Here is a 21,933-nt window from a genome sequence, read left to right on the forward strand (position 1 = left end):
CTTGCTGGGCTCCAACTTATCTCTTATGTACACAGCCCTTGGAGTTCAGAGGCCTCTGCTGACCTCTGTCCAACCTCTCCTCTGCACCCAAGCCCCCACTGGTACATACAGGAGCAGAGGCAGACAAGTCAGGCAATGACTAGGAGACAGGAGAGGGGCTGGAGACAGGCTGCTAGAGAGCTCAGAACCCCAGCACACCTCCTTGTCCCAACTCTGTCCACCACCTGCTGTGACCACAGCAACAGAAGAGACAGCTAATAAGACAAAGTGAGGCCCGGTACCTTGAGGACAGTGGTGTCATTAGCTGCGACGCCTAGGATGTCTCGAGAGATGGGAGAACTCACCCAAACCAGATTGCAGAAGATCTGGATTCCACACAACGGTGGCAACAGCAGGCTGCAACGCAGGAGGGGCTGTAAGTGGGGTTTGCTTCCGTGGGCTTCAAGGTGGTGGTGGTAGAGTGGATATAGAAGAGCAAAGGATATTCCCCCCAACCACCCCCACCCCAACCTGAAAGTTGGAATAGATGAGCAGCTGGATGAAATAGCTGTAGGATAGATAACAAGAGGCTAATGTCAAAAAGGTAGAGAAAGAAAGATAGAAAGAGAGAGATGAAGACAGAGAAAGAATGAGGATTATATAAAGACCATCATAATCAGAGGGATTTTTGACTAGGAATTTTTTTCTTTCTTAACCAGAGCTTGTTTGGAATACTTCTTATTGGAAATTTGATGTTTCTAGTTCAATGTTAGCCTAAATGTTTTATTTTGGCGACATCAGTGAAGTGTCTGGAAATTAGTACTGTCTGATAGTGCTTGGGTGAAATAAGGTGATGGTTCCTGGCATTGTTTCTCAGAGGACAGGTGATGGGTACACAACAGTACCGTATCATTGGTCGGTTTTGCTCCTCCCCTTTCTCAGGCCTCTTCTAATAAGCCTCTGACTGGGTTGGGAAAGGCTGGGTGTCCTGTCTCCTGCATTGCCTTCTTGGCACATATGGACACTTTTGCTGCTCTGGGGAGTTGAGGGAGAAGACATTCAGGGAAAGCCTGCTGGTGTAATGTTCACTTTGAAAATTTAAGAAAGAGCAGGTTCAAAGGGGAAGCAAACAAAACCTGTAAAATATATTTTTTAAGTAGACTATACCATTTCCAATAGATAACAGTGTACAGTTGTGGATCAAGGTGCTGCCAGCCCAAGAATGTTGGCCTGAGGAGCCATAAGGTGTGCAGAGATAAGACAGCTGTGGAGTGTGGGACCCAGACATCTCAAGGACCAACTGACCAAGCTTCCACTATGCTAATGCTAGAGGAGGTCCAGGCTCAGGGCTAGTGAGGGGAGGATCCAGGAAGATGTAGGATGTTAAATATACTATATAGAATGGAGGCTGTGGATAGAGGGAGAGGGGTAAAAACCAACCTCCTGTTCTTCTTCCTCCTCCTCTCCACCAGCAGTTTCAATCTCTCATCTGGTGATCTAGGAGCCTGGATGAGACTGAGAATTACACCCCACCCTCACTCACCAAGCCACTCTGTCCTTTCTAAGGGGCTGTTGGGTTTAGCTGGCAAGCAGGCAAGCCACTCTCTGCATACCTGGGTCCTCCATTGTTAGGACCCTTATATTCCTGGGAACTCTGTCTTTCAGATTGGAGAAATAATAGATATAAATCACCTATTATAGTGTTTGTCATATAGAGGGTGCAAAATAAATATGTGCTCACTTTATTTCTGAGCCCGTCTTTCCTCAGCTGGAAGACAGAATTAATACCTACTTCCCCATGTTGTTGAGGTGATTCAGTGATTCAGACTGCCTAGCTTTGAGTCCCAGCTCTGCCACCTCCTGCCTCTGTGACCTTGGACAATTCTCTTAACTTACCTGTCCTTCCATTTCCTCACCTGTCAAAAGAAGTTAGTAATAGTGTTGTGAAGATTAGAGAACTAAAGCATATAAAATGCTTAGAAGAATGTCCGGTGCATAGTAAATACTCAATAAATCTTATTATTATTATTATGATTATTTAAACAAGAAGGTGGGTGTGTGGTCTTTTTGCCCATCATATCCCCAGCATCAAGCCCGAAGCCTGGCACATAGCAGATACTCAGTAAATGGTCGCTCTGTGCTACTTCCACTCTACCACTCACCATAGCCAAGCATGGGGCTCTGTGTATACAAGACAGTAACTCATTAGTGATTGACTGAATTATGTCAGACCGCAGATATAATAAACTTAGCTAGTGCCCTGGGCAATGTCTGCCTCACCTCCCCTGCTGAGGAGGCCAGGTTATTTACCCCAGAAAGATCTGAATTACCTCCTGCTCGGAGCATTCTCTCTAGAAGACCTGCCCACCCCCACAGTGGGCAGTGGGGGAGGGGATGCACACAATCACTTAATGACGGTTTTGAGGATTAAATGCATTAACGTGTGTAAAGTGCTTGAACAGCTGTGTATATTCATCTGTGACTTGGTTTTTCGCATTCAGTGTTATGTTTTTTTGTGCCATGTATAATATTGTTGCATGCAGTTGGTTTATTCTCCTTGCTGTGTAATATTACATTTTGTGAATATCCCATGATTTACTTATCCATCTTACTATTGATGTACCTTTAGGTAGTTTCGTTTTGGGTTATGAACAATTATGCAATGAGGATTTTTGTCCCCATAAATTTTGGAATCACTTTTTCAAGTTACACACACACACACACACACACACACACACACACACCTTTTGGGATTTTGATTGGAATTACAGTCAATCTGTATATCAATTTAAGGAGAATTAACATTTTGTGATATCGAGTCTTCTGTAAACATGGTGTGCCTCTCTATTTAGACTTTTTCGATGTTATTTGAGTGAAGTTTTATAAGTTAAAAGGGCTTATACATCAGTATAAGGCTTTTTTTGCTTATTTTTGTTGCTATTGTATACCTTTTTAGAAAATTACATTTTATACCAATTTATTGCTAATGAGTACAAACATAATTGTGGTTTTTTCGTATATTGCATTTGCAACTAGCAAACCTGATAAACTTTCTTATTAATTTTGATAATTTATATGTAAATGACAGTTTTCTTTTTTCCCTTCCAATCCTTATTTTTTAAAATCTCTTTTCTTATATTACTGCACTGCTAGGACCTCCTACCTTTGATACATGCGCACCAACGTCGAATAGAAATGTTAGTATTGTGCATGTTTATGTTGAACCTAATTTTAAAGGTAATGCTTTTAAAGTTTCACCATTGAGTAAGTTTGCTATAATTTTTTTGTAGATACCATTAACAGGTTAAGAAAGTTCCAGTTTGTTCTTAGTTTGCCAATAGGACTTTTTTTTACTCCTATCTACTTTATTTACTATTATTATTAGCCAATAATAATTATTTAACAAAAGATTTACCTTCTTAGCAATTTTTAATGTGTACAATATTATTAACTGTAGGCACTATGCTGTACAGTAGATTTCTAAGTTGTATTTTTCTTGCAAAAACAAAACTTTGTACCATTTGACTAATACCTTCTCATTTCCCCTGCCCCATCCTAGCCCTTAGCAACCACCATTCTATTTTTTGCTTTTATGAGTTTGACATTTTTAGATCCTAAACATATGTGGTATCAAGCAGTATTTTTCATTCTGTTCTTGGTTTACATCACTTAGTATAATATTCTCCAGTTTCATCCATGGTGTTGCAAATGGCAGGATTTCTTTCTTTTTAAAGCCTGAATAATATTCCATTACATATATGCATGTATATGTACATTTCCTTTATCCATTCATTCACCAGTGGGCACTTAGGTTACTTCCATATCTTGACCATTGTGAATAATGCTGCTGTGAATATGAGAGTGTAGGTATCTCTCTGAGATACTGATTTCAATTTCTTTGGATATATACCCAGAAAGGAGATTGCTGGATCACATAGTAGTTCTCTTTTTAACATTTGGAGGATTCACCATACTGCTTTCCATAGCAACACCGATTAACATTCCCACCAACAATGTATGAGGTTTCCCTTTATTTCCACATCCTTGTCAACAGTTGTATTTCATTTTTTTAGGATAGCCATCCTAACTAGTGTAAGATGATATCTCACTGTGGTTTTGATTTGCATTTCCTTGATAATTGATGATGTTGAACATCTTTTCATATACCTGTTGTCCATCTGTATGTCTTCCTTATAGAAATATCTATTCAGGCTCTTGCCCATTTTTAAAGTAGGTATTTGGTTTTTTGGCTGTTGGATTGTAGTATTTCCCTATATATTTTGGATATTAACTCTTTATCAGATATAAGGTTTGCAAACATTTTCTACCATTCCACAGGTTGGCTTTCATTTTGTTGTTTCCTCTGCTATACAGAAGTTTTTAATTTTATGTAGTCCTACTTATATATTAGGATATTTTAAAGATGAGTAAATGTTGAATTTTATAAACATGCCTTCTGTATCCACTGAGATGACAGGTTGATTTTCTATTTTAATCTGTTAATGTGAATTACATTAGAGGTTTTTCTTGTTTGGAACTTATCTTGCAATCCTAGGATAAATAAAAACTGCTGGATTTAGTTCATTAATATTTTGTTCAGGAATTTGGCATTTTGTTTATGAATGAGAGTGACCTGTATATTTTCCATTCTCATAGTTCCAGGTCCCTGTTTGACTTTTGTGTCATAAAATGAAGTGGGAACTATTTCCTTTCATTCTATTTTCTCACAGAGTTTGTCCAAGGAACTATTCGTTCTTTAAATATTTAGCACAACTTCCAGGTAAAAATATCCGGGCTTGGTGTCTTCTTTGTAAGAAAAATTTTAATGGATACAACCTTTTAAATAGCTATAGAATCATTCCAGTTTGCTATTTCTTCTTGTCAGTGTTGTTAAATTACGGTTTTCTAGGAATTTTTCTATTTCATGTCATTTTTCAAATTTATTTGCATAAACTTCTTATCTCCATATTTTTAAAAATCTCTGTTGCATTTATATCCTCTTAACCTTGTTTATTTGTACCTTCTCTTTCTTCCTCTTGATCAATCTTGCCAAAAGTTTGTCACTTTTATAAGTTTTTTTAAAATAGTCAACTTTTGGCTTTCTGATTCTTTCTGTGATGTCCTTTACTTTTTATTTAGCTATTTTCCTTATCATTATTCTTTTCTTTTCACTTTACTTGGATTTATTCTGTTGTTCTTTTTTTAATTTCTCGAGTTGGATGCACAGCTTATTAATTTTCAGACTTTCTTCCTTTTGAATATAAGCATCTGATTGTATAATTGGCCTACTAAACAGGGCTGATATTCCACAGATGCACAATTGTATGGACATATGAATTTTAAAACTATTTCCAGACCATTTGGTAAATACGCACTGCTCCAGGCTTTCTTAGTTTCTCCATCACTTACCCAGTAGCCCTGGCCACCTCAGTCCCTTTCCCAGGACTGCTAAGACCTACAGATTATCATCCAGCAACTAAAGGGTTAATGCCTAACACAGAAGAGGCCTCTACCAATTGGTGCCAAGCCCTTGGGCCAGCTTCTGTTTTGACAGATCAGTGCCCTTGCCATTTCCAATTTAATTCCATTCTCCTTAGAGAACAAACTTTGTAAGATTTCAATTGTTTGAAATCTATCGAGATTTGCTTTATGGACAAACGTGTGATAATTTTTGGTAAAAATTCCATGAGAACTTGAAAAAAATGCACATTTTACAACTGGGTTCAGAGTACTATATACTTCAATTAAGTCATCTTTGTTAATCTGGTTCAAATGCTCTATATTCTTCCAGAATGTTGTCTGCTTGTTGATATGGAAAATTTGTTAATGTCTCCTTGTAACTATGTCAATTTTTAAAAAAATCTTTATTGGGGTATAATTGCTTTACAATGGTGTGTTAGTTTCTGCTTTATAACAAGTGAATCAGTTATACATATAAATATGTTCCCATATCTCTTCACTCTTGCATCTCCCTCCCTCCCACCCTCCCTATCCCACCCCTCCAGGCGGTCACAAAGCACCATGCTTCCCACTAGCTATCTACCTTAAGTTTGTTAGTGTATAAATGTCCATGCCTCTCTCTCGCCCTGTCACAGCTCACCCTTCCCCCTCCCCATATCCTCAAATCCGTTCTCCGGTAGGTCTGTGTCTTTATCCCTGTCTTACCCCTAGGTTCTTCATGACATTTTCTTTTTCTCAAATTCTATATATATATGTGTTAGCATACGGTATTTGTCTTTTTCTTTCTGACTTACTTCACTCTGTATGACAGACTCTAGGTCTATCTACCTCATTACAAATAGCTCAATTTCGTTTCTTTTTATGGCTGAGTAATATTCCATTGTATATATGTGTCACATCTTCTTTATCCATTCATCCGATGATGGGCACTTAGGTTGTTTCCATCTCCAAGCTATTATAAATAGAGCTGAAATGAACATTTTGGTACATGACTCTTTTTGAATTATGGTTTTCTCAGGGTATATGTCCAATAGTGGGATTGCTGGGTCATATGGTAGTTCTATTTGTAGTTTTTTAAGGAACCTCCATACTGTTCTCCATAGTGGCTGAACCAATTCACATTCCCACCAGCAGTGCTAGAGTGTTCCCTTTTCTCCACACCCTCTCCAGCATTTATTGTTTCTAGATTTTTTGATGATGGCCATTCTGACTGGTGTGAGATGATATCTCATTGTAGTTTTGATTTTCATTTCTCTAATGATTAATGATGTTGAGCATTCTTTCATGTGTTTGTTGGCAGTCTGTATATCTTCTTTGGAGAAATGTCTATTTAGGTCTTCTGCCCATTTTTGGACTGGGTTGTATTTTTTTTGTTATTGAGCTGCATGAACTGCTTGTAAATTTTGGAAATTAATCCTTTGTCAGTTGCTTCATAAGCAAATATTTTCTCCCATTCTGAGAGTTGTCTTTTGATCTTGTTTATGGTTTCCTTTGCTGTGCAAAAGCTTTGAAGTTTCATTAGGTCCCATTTGTTTATTTTTGTTTTCATTTCCATTTCTCTAGGAGGTGGGTCAAAAAGGATCTTGCTGTGATTTATGTCATAGAGTGTTCTGCCTATGTTTTCCTCTAAGAGTTTGATAGTTTCTGGCCTTACATTTAGGTCTTTAATCCATTTTGAACTTACTTTTGTGTATGGTGTTAGGGAGTGATCTAATCTCATACTTTTACATGTATCTGTCCAGTTTTCCCAGCACCACTTATTGAAGAGGCTGTCCTTTCTCCACTGTACATTCCTTCCTCCTTTATCAAAGAAAAGGTGACCATATGTGCGTGGGTTTATCTCTGAGCTTTCTATCCTGTTCCACTGATCTATCTTTCTGTTTTTGTGCCAGTACCATACTGTCTTGATTACTGTAGCTTTGTAGTATAGTCTGAAGTCAAGGAGCCTGATTCCTCCAGCTCTGTTTTTCGTTCTCAAGATTGCTTTGGCTATTCGGGGTCTTTTGTGTTTCCATACAAATTGTGAAATTTTTTGTTCTAGTTCTGTGAAAAATGCCAGTGGTAGTTTGATAGGGATTGCATTGAATCTATAGATTGCTTTGGGTAGTAGAGTTATTTTCAGAAGGTTGATTCTTCCAATCCAAGAACATGGTATATCTCTCCATCTATTTGTATCATCTTTAATTTTTTCATCAGTGTCTTATAATTTTCTGCATACAGGTCTTTTGTCTCCTTAGGTAGGTTTATTCCTAGATATTTTATTCTTTTTGTTGCAATGGTAAATGGGAGTGTTTTCTTGATTTCCCTTTCAGATTTTTCATCATTAGTGTATAGGAATGCCAGAGATTTCTGTGCATTCATTTTGTATCCTGCTATTTTACCAAATTCATTGATTAGCTCTAGTAGTTTTCTGGTAGCATCTTTAGGATTCTCTATATATAGTATCATGTCATCTGCAAACAGTGACAGCTTTACTTCTTCTTTTCCAATTTGGATTCCTTTTATTTCCTTTTCTTCTCTGATTGCTGCAGCTAAAACTTCCAAAACTATATTGAATAAGAGTGGTGAGAGTGGGCAACCTTGTCTTGTTCCTGATCTTAGTGGAAATGCTTTCAGTTTTTCACCTTTGAGGATGATGTTGGCTGTGGGTTTGTCATATATGGCCTTTATTATGTTGAGGAAAGTTCCCTCTATGCCTACTTTCTGCAGGGTTTTTATCATAAATGGGTGTTGAATTTTGTCAAAAGCTTTCCCTGTATCTATTGAGATGATCATATGGTTTTTCTCCTTCAATTTGTTAATATGGTTTATCACATTGATTGATTTGCGTATATTGAAGAATCCTTGCATTCCTGGAATAAACCCCACTTGATCATGGTGTATGATCCTTTTAATGTGCTCTTGGATTCTGTTTGCTAGTATTTTGTTGAGGATTTTTGCATCTATGTTCATCAGTGATATTGGCCTGTAGTTTTCTTTCTTTGCGACGTCTTTGTCTGGTTTTGGTATCAAGGTGATGGTGGCCTTGCAGAAGGAATTTGGGAGTGTTCCTCCCTCTGCTATATTTTGGAATAGTTTGAGAAGGATAGGTGTTAGCTCTTCTCTAAATGTTTGATAGAATTCACCTGTGAAGCCATCTGGTCCTGGGCATTTGTTGGTTGGAAGATTTTTAATCACAGTTTCAATTTCAGTGCTTGTGATTGGTCTGTTCATATTTTCTATTTCTTCCTGATTCAGTCTTGGCAGGTTGTGCATTTCTAAGAATTTGTCCATTTCTTCCAGGTTGTCCATTTTATTGGCATAGAGTTGCTTGTAGTAATCTCTCATGATCTTTTGTATTTCTGCAGTGTCAGTTGTTACTTCTCCTTTTTCATTTATAATTCTATTGATTTGAGTCTTCTTCCTTTTTTTCTTGATGAATCTGGCTAGTGGTTTATCTCTTTTGTTTATCTTCTCAAAGAACCAGGTTTTAGTTTTATTGATCTTTGCTCTTGTTTCCTTCATTTCTTTTTCATTTATTTCTGATCTGATTTTTATGATTTCTTTCCTTCTGCTAGCTTTGGGGTTTTTTTGTTCTTCTTTCTCTAATTGCTTTAGGTGCAAGGTTAGGTTGTTTATTCGAGATGTTTCCTATTTCTTAAGGTAGGCTTGTATTGCTATAAACTTCCCTCCTAGAACTGCTTTTTTTTTTTGTTGTTTTTTTTCAGTATGCAGGCCTCTCACTGCTGTGGCCTCTCCTGTTGCACAGCACAGGCTCTAGACACGCAAGCTCAGCGGACATGGCTCGCGGGTCTAGCCGCTCCGCGGCATGTGAGATCTTCCCAGACCAGGGCACGAACCCGTATTCCCCTGCATCGGCAGGCGGACTCTCAACCACTGCGCCACCAGGGAAGCCCTCTTAGAACTGCTTTTGATGAATCCCATAGGTTTTGGGTCATCGTGTCTCCATTGTCCTTTGTTTCTAGGTATTTTTTGATTTCCTCTTTGATTTCTTCAGTGAACACTTCGTTATTAAGTGGTGTATTGTTTAGCTTCCATGTGTTTGTATTTTTTACAGATCTTTTCCTGTAATTGATATCTAGTCTCATAGCATTGTGGTCGGAAAGATACTTGATACAATTTCAATTTTCTTAAATTTACCAAGGCTTGATTTGTGACCCAAGATATGATCTATCCTGGAGAATGTTCCATGAGCATTTGAGAAAAATGTGTATTCTGTTGTTTTTGGATGGAATGTCCTATAAGTATCAATTAAGTCCATCTTGTTTAAGGTATCATTTAAAGCTTGTGTTTCCTTATTTATTTTCATTTTGCATGATCTGTCCATGGGTGAAAGTGGGGTGTTTAAGTCCCCTACTATGAATGTGTTACTGTCAATTGCCCCTTTTATGGCTGTTAGTATTTGCCTTATGTATTGAGGTGCTCCTGTGTTGGGTGCATACATATTTACAGTTGTTATATCTTGTTCTTGGATCAATCCCTTGATCATTATGTAGTGTCCTTCTTTGTCTCTTCTAATAGTCTTTATTTTAAAGTATTGTGTCTGATATGAGAATTGCTTCTCTAGCTTTCTTTTGGTTTCCATTTGCATGGAATATCTTTTTCCATCCCCTTACTTTCAGTCTGTATGTGTCTCTAGGTCTGCAGTGGGTCTCTTGTAGACAGCATATATATGGGTCTTGTTTTTGTATCCATTCAGCCAATCTATGTCTTTTGGTGGGAGCATTTAGTGCATTTACATTTAAGGTAATTATCGATATGTATGTTCCTATTCCCATTTCCTAAATTGTTTTCGGTTCATTATTGTAGGTCTTTTCTGTCTCTTGTGTTTCTTGCCTGGAGAAGTTCCTTTAGCATTTGTTGTAAAGCTGGTTTAGTGGTGCTGAACTCTCTCATGTTTTGCTTGTCTGTAAACATTTTAATTTCTCCACCAAATCTGAATGAGATCCTTGCTGGGTAGAGTAATCTTGGTTGCAGGTTTTTCTCCTTCATCATTTTCAGTATGTCTTGCCACTCTCTTCTGTCTTGCAGAGTTTCTGCTGAGCGATCAGCTGTTAACCTTATGGGGATTCCCTTGTGTGTTATTTGTTGTTTTTCCCTTGCTGCTTTTAATATGCTTTCTTTGTATTTAATTTTTGACAGTTTGATTAATACGTGTCTTGGCGTATTTCTCCTTGGATATATCCTGTATGGGACTCTCTGTGCTTCCTGGACTTGGTTAACTATTTCCTTTCCCATATTAGGGAAGTTTTCAACTATAATCTCTCCAAATATTTCCTCAGTCCCTTTCTTTTTCTCTTCTTCTTCTGGAACCCCTATAATTCGAATGTTGGTGCGTTTAGTGTTGTCCCAGAGGTCTCTGAGACTGTCCTCAGTTCTTTTCATTCTTTTTTCTTTATTCTGCTCTGCAGTAGCTATTTCCACTATTTTATCTTCCAGGTCACTTATCCATTCTTCTGCCTCAGTTATTCTGCTATTGATCCCATCTAGAGTATTTTTCATTTCATTTATTGTGTTGTTCATCATTGTTTGTTTCATCTTTAGTTCTTCTAGGTACTTGTTAAATGTTTCTTGCATTTTGTCTATTCTATTTCCAAGATTTTGGATCATCTTTACTATCATTATTCTGAATTCCTTTTCAGGTAAACTGCCTATTTCCTCTTCATTTGTTAGGTCTGGTGCGTTTTTATATTGCTCCTTCATCTGCTGTGAGTTTTTTGTCTTCTCATTTTGCTTATCTTACTGTGTTTGGGGTCTCCTTTTTGCAGGCTGCAGGTTCGTAGTTTCCGTTGTTTTTGGTGTCTGTCCCCAGTGGCTAAGGTTGGTTCAGTGGGTTGTGTAGGCTTCCTGGTGGAGGAGACTAGTGCCTGTGTTCTGGTGGATTAGGCTGTTTCTTGTCTCTCTGGTGGGCAGGTCCACGTCTGGTGGTATGTTTTGGGGTGTCTGTGGACTTATTATGATTTTAGGCAACCTCTCTGGTACTGGGTGGGGTGTGTTCCTGTCTTTCTAGTTGTTTGTCATAGACTGTCCAGCACTGTAGCTTGCTGGTCGTTGAGTGAAGTTGGGTGCTGGCGTTGAGATGGAGATCTCTGGGAGATTTTTGCCGTTTGATATTATGTGGAGCTGGGATGTGTTTGTGGACCAGTGTTCTGAAGTTGGCTCTCCCACCTCAGAGGCACAGCACTGACCCCTGGCTGCAGTACCAAGAGCCTTTCATCCACAAGGCTCAGAATAAAAGGGAGAAAAAGTAGAGAGAAAGAATTAGTAGAAGTAGGAAGAAAGAAAGAAAGAAAGAAAGAAAGGAAGGAAGGAAGGTAGGAAGGAAGGAAAGAAGAAAGAAAGAAAGAAAGAAGAAAAGAAGGAGAGAAGGAAAGAAGGAAAGAAAGAAAGAAAGGAGGGAGGGAGGGAGGGAGGGACAGTGGGAGGAAGGAAGGAGGGAAGGAAGTAGTGAAGGAAGGAAAAAACAAAGAAAGAAAGAAGATAAAGTAAAATAAAATAAAGTAAATTATAATAAAGTTATTAAATTTAAAAATAATTATTAAGAAAAAATTTTAAAAAAACGGATGGATAGAACCTTAGGACAAATGGTGGAAGCAAAGCTATACAGACAAAATCTCACACAGAAGTATACACATACAGACTCACAAAAAGAGTAAAAGGGGAAAAAATCATAGATCTTGCTCTCAAAGTCCACCTCCTCAATTTGGGATGATTCGTTGTCTATTCAGGTATTCCACAGTTGCAGGGTACATCAAGTTGATTGTGGAGCTTTAATCCGCTGCTTCTGAGGCTGCTGGGAGAGATTTCCCTTTCTTTTCTTTGTTCTCACAGCTCCCAGGGGCTCAGCTTTGGATTTGGCCCTGCCTCTGCATTTAGGTCGCTGGAGGGCGTCTGTTTTTTGCTCAGACAGGACGGGGTTAAAGGAGCTGCTGATTCGGGGGCTGTGGCTCACTCAGGCTAGGGGGAGGGAGGGGCGCGGTGTGCAGGGCAAGCCTGCGGCGGCAGAGGCGGGCATGACGTTGCACCAGCCTGAGGCCCACTGTGCGTTCTCCCGGGGAAGTTGTCCCTGGATCCCAGGAACCTGGCAGTGGCAGGCTGCACAGGCTCCCCGGAAGAGGGGTGTGGATAGTGACCTGTGCTCGCACACAGGCCCCTTGGTGGCGGCAGCATCAGCCTTAGCGTCTCCCGCCCGTCTCTGGGGTCCGCGCTTTTAGCCGTGGGTCGCGCCCATCTCTGGAGTTCCTTTAAGTAGCGCTTTTAATCCCCTCTCCTCACGCACCAGGAAACAAAGAGGGAAGAAAAAGTCTCTTGTCTCTTCGGCAGCTCCAGACCTTTTCCCAGACTCCCTCCCGGCTACCCGTGGTGCACTAACCCCTTCAGGCTGTGTTCACGCAGCCAACCCCAGTCCTTTCCCTGCGCTCCGACCAAAGTCGGAGCCTCATCTCGCAGCCCTGCCCACCCCGGCTGGTAAGCAGACAAGCCTCTCGGGCTGGTGAGTGCCGGTCGGCACTGATCCTCTGTGCGGGAATCTTTCTGCTTTGCCCTCCGCACCCCTGTTGCTGTGCTCTTCTCCGCGGCCTCGAAGCTCCCCCCTCCACCACCCGCAGTCTCTGCCCGCGAAGGGGCTTCCTAGTGTGTGGAAACCTTTCCTCCTCCACAGCTCCCTCCCACTGGTGCCGGTCCTGTCCCTATTCTTTTGTCTCTGTTTTTTCTTTTGCCCTACCCAGGTACGTGGGGAGTGTTTTTGCCTTTTGGGAGGTCTGAGGTCTTCTGCCACTATGCAGTAGGTGTTCTGTAGGAGTTGTTCTACGTGTAGATTTATTTCTGGTGTATCTGTTGGGAGGAAGGTGATCTCTGCGTCTTACTCTTCCGCCATCTTCCCCTGACCTATGTCAATTTTGAAGCTTTGTAAATAGTTCCAAATTTAGAATTGCTATATATTTCTGGTATATTGAATATTTATCAATGTGTAAGGAAATTATTTCTGGTAATCTAGTATCATTTTGTCCTACAATTTTTTTCCTGATATTAATATATATGTATATATATTTGCTTTATTTAGCTTTATATTTGCCTGGTATATCTTTCTTACACTTTTTAAAAATGGTTTTAACCATTTTTATTGAAGTAAGTTAATTTACAATGTTGTGTTAGTTTTAGTTTCAACTGTACAGCAAAGTGATTCAGCGTATGTATTCTTTTTCAGATTCTTTTCCATTATAGGTTATTACAAGATATTGAATATAGTTCCCTGTGCTATACAGTAGGCCCTTGTTGTTTATCTGTTTTATATATGTTTGTATATGTTAATCCCAAACTCCTAATTTATCTCTCCCCCTCACCCCTGCTATCCCCTTTGGTAACCATGTTTGTTTTCTATGTTTGTGCGTCTATTTCTGTTTTGTAAATAATTCATTTGTATCATTTTTAAGATTCCACTTATAAGTGATATCATATGATATTTGTCTTTCTCTGTCTGACTTACTTCACTTAACATGATAATCTCTAAGTTTATCCATGTTGCTGCAAATGGCATTATTTCATTCTTTTCTATGGCAGAGTAATATTCGATTGTATATATGTACCACATCTTCTTTATTCATTCATCTGCTGATGGACATTTAGGTTGCTTCCATGTCTTGGCTATTGTAAATAGTGTTGCTATGAACATTGGAATGCATGTATATTTTCAAATTAGATTTTTCTCTGGATATATGCCCAAGAGTGGGATTACAGGATGATATGGTAACTCTATTTTTAACTTTGTAAAGAACCTCCATACTGTTCTCCACAGTAGTTGCACCAATTTACATTCCCACCAACAGTATAGGAGGTTTCCTTTTTCTCCATATCCTCTCCAGCATTTATTATGTGTAGACTTTTTAATGATGGCCATTCTGATTGGTATAAGAAAAATGTTTTTGATAGAGATGTAATTCACATACCATAAAACTCACCATTTTAAAGTGTACAACTTATTGGTTTTTAGTATATTTGCATGGTTGTATACCATCATTACTAACTCCAGAACATTTCATCACCCCCCAAAGAAACCCCATACCCTTTAGTGTCGTTCCAGATTCCCCTCTCCCCTCAGTCACTGGCAGCCACTAAAATCTACTTATTGTTTCCATAGTTTTGCCTATTCTGGACATTTCACATTAATGGAATCATACAATATGTGGCATTTTGTATCTGGCTTCTTCCATTGGGCATAACATTTTCAAAGTTAACCTATGTTGTAGCATGTGTAGATACTTCATTCCTTTATATAGCTGAATAATATTGCATTATATAGATACACCACATTTTGTTTACCCATTCATGAATTGATGGAAATTTGGTTTGTTTCTGTTTTGGCTATTATGAGTAATGCTGTCATGAACATTCTTTCACAAGTTTTTTTGTGCACATATGTTTTCATTTCTCTTGAATATATACCTAGGAGTGGAAATGCTGAGTCCTCTGGTAATTCTATCTATAATGTTTTGAGGAACTGCTAAACTGGTTTTCAAAGTGGCTTCACATTTTACATTCCCAAAAGCAACATATGAGCATTCTAATTTCTCTATATCCTCACTAACATTTTTAAAATTATAGCCATCCTAAGTGTGTATGAAATGATATATCACTGTGAGTCCCATTTGCATTTTATTAATGCCTAATGATGTTGAGCATCTTTTCATGTACTTATTGGCCATTTGTATATCTTCTTTGGAGAAAAGTCTATTCAGATTCTTTGCTCATTTTTAAACTGGGTTATTTGTCTTTTTATTTGGGTTGATTTTTCCTTTTTGTATTCTGGGAACTAGACTCTTGTCAAATATATGGTTTGCAAATATTTATTCCCATTCTGTGAGCTATCTTTTCACTTTCTTGAGAGTGTCTTTTGAAGCACAAAAGTTCTTAATTTTAATGAAGTCCAATTTACTTATTTTTTCTATTGTTGTTTGTGTTAGGTGTCATGTCCCTGAAGCCATTGTCTAATCCAAGGTCACAAAAATTTATGCCTAGGTTTTCTTCTTCTAAGACTTTTATAGTTTTAGCTCTTACATTTAGGTCTTTGACTCATTTTGAGTTAAGTTTTGCATATGATGTGAGGTAGGAGCCCAACTGCATTCTCTGCATGTGGATATTCAGTTGTTCCAGCACCATTTGTTGAAACGACTTCTTTCTACCACTGACTTGTTTTGGCAGCCTTGATGAAAATCAGTTGACCATAAGTTACAGAGTTTATGTCTGAGTTTTCAGTCCTGTTTCAATGGTTTATATATATATAAGGTTTATAGATATATATAAGGATATATATATATATATCCTTATGCCAGTACAACACTGTCTTTATTACTATAGTTTTTTTAAATTAAGTTTTGAAATTGGGAAATGTGAGTCCTCCAACTTTGTTCTTCTTTTTCAGGATGATTTTGGCTCTTCTAGGCCCCTTGAATTTCCATGTGAACTTTAGGATCAACTTGTCAATTTCTGCAAAGAAGTCAGCTGAGATTTTGATAGGGCTGTGTTGAATCTGTAGACCAATTAGAGAATACTGACACCTTAACATTATTAAGTCTTAGGTCCATGAACATGAGTTGTTCCATTTATTTAGGTCCTCTTTAATTTCAACAGTGTAAGTTTTCAGAGTATAAGTTTTGCATTGCTTTTAAGTATTCCTAAGTATTTTTGATGCTATTGTAAATTGAATTGTTTTTATTAATTTCATTTTGCTTGTTCTTGCTTCTTTATGGAAATATAATTTTTTATATATTGATCATGTATCCTGCAACATTGCTGAACTCATTTATTAGTACTAGTAGATTTTTAGTGGATTTCTTGGAATTTTCTACATGTAAGATCATGTCATCTGCAAAGAAAGATAGTTTAATTTCTTTTCTTTTTTTCTTTTTAATTTTATTTATTTAACATCTTTACATATACAAATATCCCCATATCTCCTCCGTCTTGTGTCTCCCTCCACAATCTGGAGGCCTTTTATTTCTTTTTGCCTAATTACCCTCACTAGAACCTCTAGTACAATGTTGAAAAGATGAAGTGATAATAGACATCCTTCTTTTGTTTCTGATTTTAGTGGATTAACATACAATCTTTCACCAGTAAGTGCAATATTAGCCATGAGTTTTTCATAGATGTCCGTTATCTGACTGAGGAAATTCTCTTGTATTCTTAGTTTGTTGTGTGGTTTTATTATGAAGGAGTGTTTAATTTTTCAATTGCCTTTTCTATGTGCACTGAGATGATCATGTGGTTTTGGTCCTTTATTCTAGTGATGTGGTGTATTACACTACTTGATTTTCAGAGGTCTAATTAACACTGCACTCCTACAATAAAGCTAACTTGGTGACAGTGTATAATCTTTTATATTTTTCTGGATTCAATTTGCTAATATCTTGCTGAAGATTTTTGCATCTATATTCATAAAATATTGGGCTATAATTTTATTTCTCTCTGATATCTTTGTTTACCTTTGGTATCACAGAAATACTCAAGAAATGAGTTAGGAAATATTCCCTCCTATTTTATGAAACAGCTTTTGAAGAATTGATGTTAATTCTTTAAATGTTTGGTAGAATTCTCCAGTAAAACCATCGAATCCTGGACTTTTCCTTGTGGCAAGTTATTTTGGTTACTTATTCAATCTCTTTACTTGTTATAGATCAATTAGATGTCTTCTTGAGTCAGTTTTGGGAGTTTGTAGTTCTTTAATAATTTGTCCATTTCGTCTAAGTCAGCTATTGTGTTGGCATACAGTTGCTCATAGAACTCCATTATAATTATTTTTATTTCCATAAAGTCAGTAGTAATATCCCTCTTTCATTCCTGAATTTATTTTAACGTTTTTATTGGAGTATAATTGCTTTACAATGGTGCGTTAGTTTCTGCTTTATAAATAAGTGAATCAGCTATACATATACATATATCCCTGTATCTCTTCCCTCTTGTGTCTCCCTCCTTCCCACCCTCCCTATCCCACCCTTCAGCTAGTCACAAAATACCGAGCTGATCTCCCTGACTATGTGACTGCTTCCCACTAGCTATCTATTTTACATTTGGAAATGTATATATGTTCACATACAAACTACCACTCTCTCACTTTGGCCCAACATATCCTTCCTCCCCCCTGTGTCCTCAAGTCCAGTTTCTAGTAGGTCTGCGTCTTTATTCCCATCTTGCCCCTAGGTTCTTCATGACCATTTTTTTTTTTAGATTCCATATATATGTGTTAGCATATGATATTTGTTTTTCTCTTTCAGACTTACTTGACTCTGTATGACAGACTCTAGGCCCATCAACCTCACCACAAATAACTCAATTTCATTCCTTTTTATGGCTGAGTAATATTCCATTGTATATATGTGCCACATCTTCTTTATTCATTCATCTGTTGACGGACACTTGGGTTGCTTCCATGTCCTGGTTATTGAAAACAGAGTTTCAATGAACATTGTGGTACATGACTCTTTTGAATTATGTTTTTTTCAGGGTATATGCCCAGTAATGAGATTGCTGGTTTGTATGGTAGTTCTATTTTTAGTTTTTTAAGTAACCTCCATACTGTTCTCCATAGTGGCTGTATCAATTTACATTCCCACCAACAGTGTATGAGGGTTCCCTTTTCTCCACACCCTCTCTAGCACTTATTGTTTCTAGATTTTTTGATAATGGCCATTCTGACCAGTGTGAGATGATATCTCATTGTAGTTTTGATTTGCATTTCTCTAATGATTAATGATGTTGAGCATTCTTTCATGTGTTTGTTGGCAATCTGTATATCTTCTTTGGAGAACTATCTACTTAGGTCTTCTGCCCATTTTTGGATTGGGTTGTTTTTTTGTTTGTTTTGTTTGTTTGTTTGTTTGTTTTTGTGGTATGTGGGCCTCTCACTGTTGTGGCCTCTCCTGTTGCAGAGCACAGGCTCCAGACATGCAGGCTCCGTGGCCATGGCTCACGGGCCAACTTGCTCCGCGGCATGTGGGATCTTCCCAGACTGGGGCACGAACCCATGTCCTTGCATTGGCAGGGAGACTCTCAACCACTGCACCACCAGGGAAGCCCTGTTTGTTTTTTGATATTGAGCTGCATGAGCTGCTTGTAAATTTTGGAGATTAATCCTTTGTCAGTTGCTTCATTGCAAATATTTTCTCCCATTCTGAGGGTTGTCTTTTTGTCTTGTTTATGGTTTCCTATGCTGTGCAAAAGCATTGAAGTTTCATTTGGTCCCAGTCATTTTTTGTTTTTAATTCCATTTCTCTAGGAGGTCGGTCAAAAAGGATCTTGCCGTGATTTTTGTCATAGAGTGTTCTGCCTATGTTTTCCTTTAGAGCGTGAGAATGTCTGGCCTTACATATAGGTCTTTAATCCATTTTGAGTTTATTTTTGTGTATGGTGTTAGGGAGTGTTCTAATTTCATTCTTTTAAATGTAGCTGTCCAGTTTTCCCAGCACCACATATTGAAGAGGCTGTCTTTTCTCCATTGTATATTTTTGCCTCCTTTATCAGAGATAAGGTGACAATATGTGTGTGGGTTTACCTCTGGGCTTTCTAAACTGTTCCATTAATGAATATTTCTGTTTTTGTGCCAGTTCCATACTCTCTTGATTACTATAGCTTTGTAGTATAGTCTGAAGTCCAGGAACCTGAATCCTCCAGCTCCGTTTTTCTTTCTGAAGATTGCTTTGGCTATTCGGGGTCTTTTGTGTTTCCATACAAATTGTGAAATTTTTTTGTTCTAGTTCTGTGAAAAATGCCAGTGGTAGTTTTATAGGGATTGCATTGAATCTATAGATTGCTTTGGGTAGTAGAGTCATTTTCACAATGTTGATTCTTCCAATCCAAGAACATGGTATATCTCACCATTTATGTATCATCTTTAATTTCTTTCATCAGTGTCTTATAGTTTTCTGCATACAGGTCTTTTGTCTCCTTAGGTAGGTTTTATTCCTAGATATTTTATTCTTTTTGTTGCAATGGTAAATGGGAGTGTTTTCTTGATTTCCCTTTCAGATTTTTCATCATTAGTATATAGGAATGCAAGAGATTTGGGTGCATTAATCTTGTATCCTGGTACTTTACCAGATTCCTTGATTAGCTCTAGTAGTTTTCTGGTAGCATCTTTAGGATTCTCTATGTATATTATCATGTCATCTGCAAACAGTGACAGCTTTACTTCTTCTTTTCCAATTTGGATTCCTTTTATTTCCTTTTCTTCTCTGATTGTTGTGGCTAAAACTTCCAAAACTATGTTGAATAAGAGTGGTGAGAGTGGGCAACCTTTTCTTGTTCCTGATCTTAGTGGAAATGCTTTCAGTTTTTCACCATTGAGGATGATGTTGGCTGTGGGGTTGTCATATATGGCCTTTATTATGTTGAGGTAAGTTCCCTCTATGCCTACTTTCTGCAGGGTTTTTATCATAAATGGGTGTTGAATTTTGTTGAAAGCTTTCTCTGCATCTATTGAGGTGATCATATGGTTTTAATTCTTCAGTTTGTTAATATGGTGTATCACATTGTTTGATTTGTGGCTACTGAAGAATCCTTACATTCCTGGGATAAACTCCACTTGATCATGGTGTATGATCCTTTTAATGTGCTGTTGGATTCCGTTTGCAGTATTTCATTGAGGATTTTTGCATCTATGTTCATCAGTGATGTTGGTCTGTAGTTTTCTTTTCTGTGTGATCTTTGTCTGGTTTTGGTATCAGGGTGATGGTGGCCTTGTAGAATCAGTTTGGGAGTGTTCCTCCCTTTGCTATACTTTGGAAGTGTTTCGGAAGGATAGGTGTTAGCTCTTCTCCAAACGTTTGATAGAATTTGACTGTGAAGCCATCTGGTCCTGAGCTTTTGTTGGAAGATTTTTAATCACAGTTTCAATTTCATTGCTTGTGATTGGTCTGGTCATACTTTCTACTTCTTCCTGGTTCAGTCTCGGAAGGTTGTGCATTTCTAAGAATTTGTCCATTTCTTCCAGGTTGTCCATTTTATCAGCATATAGTTGCTTGTAGTAATCTCTCATGATTCTTTGTATTTCTGCAGTGTCAGCTGTTACTTCTCCTCTTTCCTCTGTAATTCTATTGATTTGAGTTTCCTCCCTTTTCTTCTTGATGTGTCTGGCTAATGGTTTGTCAACTTTATCTTCTCAAAGAATAAGCTTTTAGTTTATTGATCTTTGCTATCGTTTCCTTCATTTCTTTTTCATTTATTTCTGATCACATCTTTTTGATTTCTTTCCTTCTGCTAACTTTGGGGTCTTTTTGTTCTTCTTTCTCTAATTGCTGTAAGTGTAAGGTTAGGTTGTTTATTTGAGACGTTTCTTGTTTCTTAAGGTAGGATTGTATTTCCATAAAATTCCCTCTTAGAACTGCCTTTGCTGGATCCCATAGTTTTTGCATCGTGTTTTCATTGTCATTTGTTTCTAGGTATTTTTTGATTTCCTCTTTGATTTCTTCAGTGATCTCTTGGTTATTAAGTAGGGTATTGTTTAGCCTCCATGTGTTTGTATTTTTTACAGATTTTTTCCTGTAATTGATATCTAGTCTCATAGCAGTGTGCTCAGAATATATACTTTCAATTCTCTTAAATTTACCAAGGCTTGACCTGTGACCCAAGATATGATCTATCCTGGAGAATGTTCCATGAGCACTTGAGAAGAAAGTGTATTATGTTGTTTTTGGATGGAATGTCCTATAGATATCAGTTAAGTCCATCTTGTTTAATGTATCATTTAAAGCTTATGTTTCCTTATTTATTTTCATTTTGAATGATCTGTCCATTGGTGAAAGCGGGGTGTTAAAATCCCCTAGTATGATTATGTTACTGTCAATTTCCCCTTTTATGGCTGTTGGTATTTGCCTTATGTCTTGAGGTTCTGTTATTTGGGGTGCATAAATATTTAAAATTGTTATATGTTCTTCTTGGATTGATCCCTTGATCATTATTTGGTATCCTTTGTCTCTTGTAATAGTCTTTGTTTTAAAGTCTATTTTGTCTAATATGAGAATTGCTACTCCAGCTTTCTTTTGATTTCCATTTGCATGGAATATCTTTTTCCATACCCTCACTTTCAGTCTGTATGTGTCTCTAGGTCTGAAGTGGATCTCTTGTAGACAGCATATGTACATGTCTTGTTTTTGTATCCATTCATCCAGCGTATGTCTTTTGATTGGAGCACTTAATCCATTTACATTTAAGGTAATTATCGATATGTATGTTCCTATTACCATTTTCTTAATTGTTTTGGTTTTATTATTGTAGGTCTTTTCCTTCTCTTGTGCTTCCTGCCTATAGAAGTTCCTTTAGCATATTTTGTAAAGCTGTTTTTGTGGTGTTGAATTCTCTTAGCTTTTGCTTGTCTGTAAGTGTTTTAATTTCTCTGTCGAACATGAATGAGATCCTTGCTGGATAGAGTAATCTTAGTTGTAGGTTTTTCCCTTTCATCACTTTAAATATGTCCTTCCAGTCCCTTCTGGCTTGCAGAGTTTC

At 37.7% G+C, this 21,933-nt stretch overlaps 1 protein-coding gene across 6 annotated transcripts in view; it reads left to right on the top strand.

Annotated features, from left to right (window-relative positions):
- PFKFB1 (6-phosphofructo-2-kinase/fructose-2,6-biphosphatase 1) overlaps positions 1-21,933 on the top strand; it is an 84,590-nt gene continuing 62,657 nt past the window's right edge. For 2 of the 6 annotated variants that reach the window (XR_014327092.1, XM_082864058.1), the window contains exon 1: positions 19-415. Coding sequence is in view for 5 of the 6 variants with exons in the window: in XM_082864058.1 (XP_082720184.1) it covers positions 319-415 (97 nt within the window). In the remaining variant the exon portion in view is untranslated. Of the gene's footprint in view, positions 416-21,933 lie in introns of all 6 variants that reach the window. The other 4 variants (XM_082864057.1, XM_082864055.1, XM_082864056.1 and 1 more) reach the window with 4 other exon arrangements.

This window comes from Leucopleurus acutus, assembly GCF_964270905.1.
Source record: "Leucopleurus acutus genome assembly, chromosome: X".
NCBI classification, from domain to species: Eukaryota; Metazoa; Chordata; class Mammalia; order Artiodactyla; family Delphinidae; genus Leucopleurus; species Leucopleurus acutus.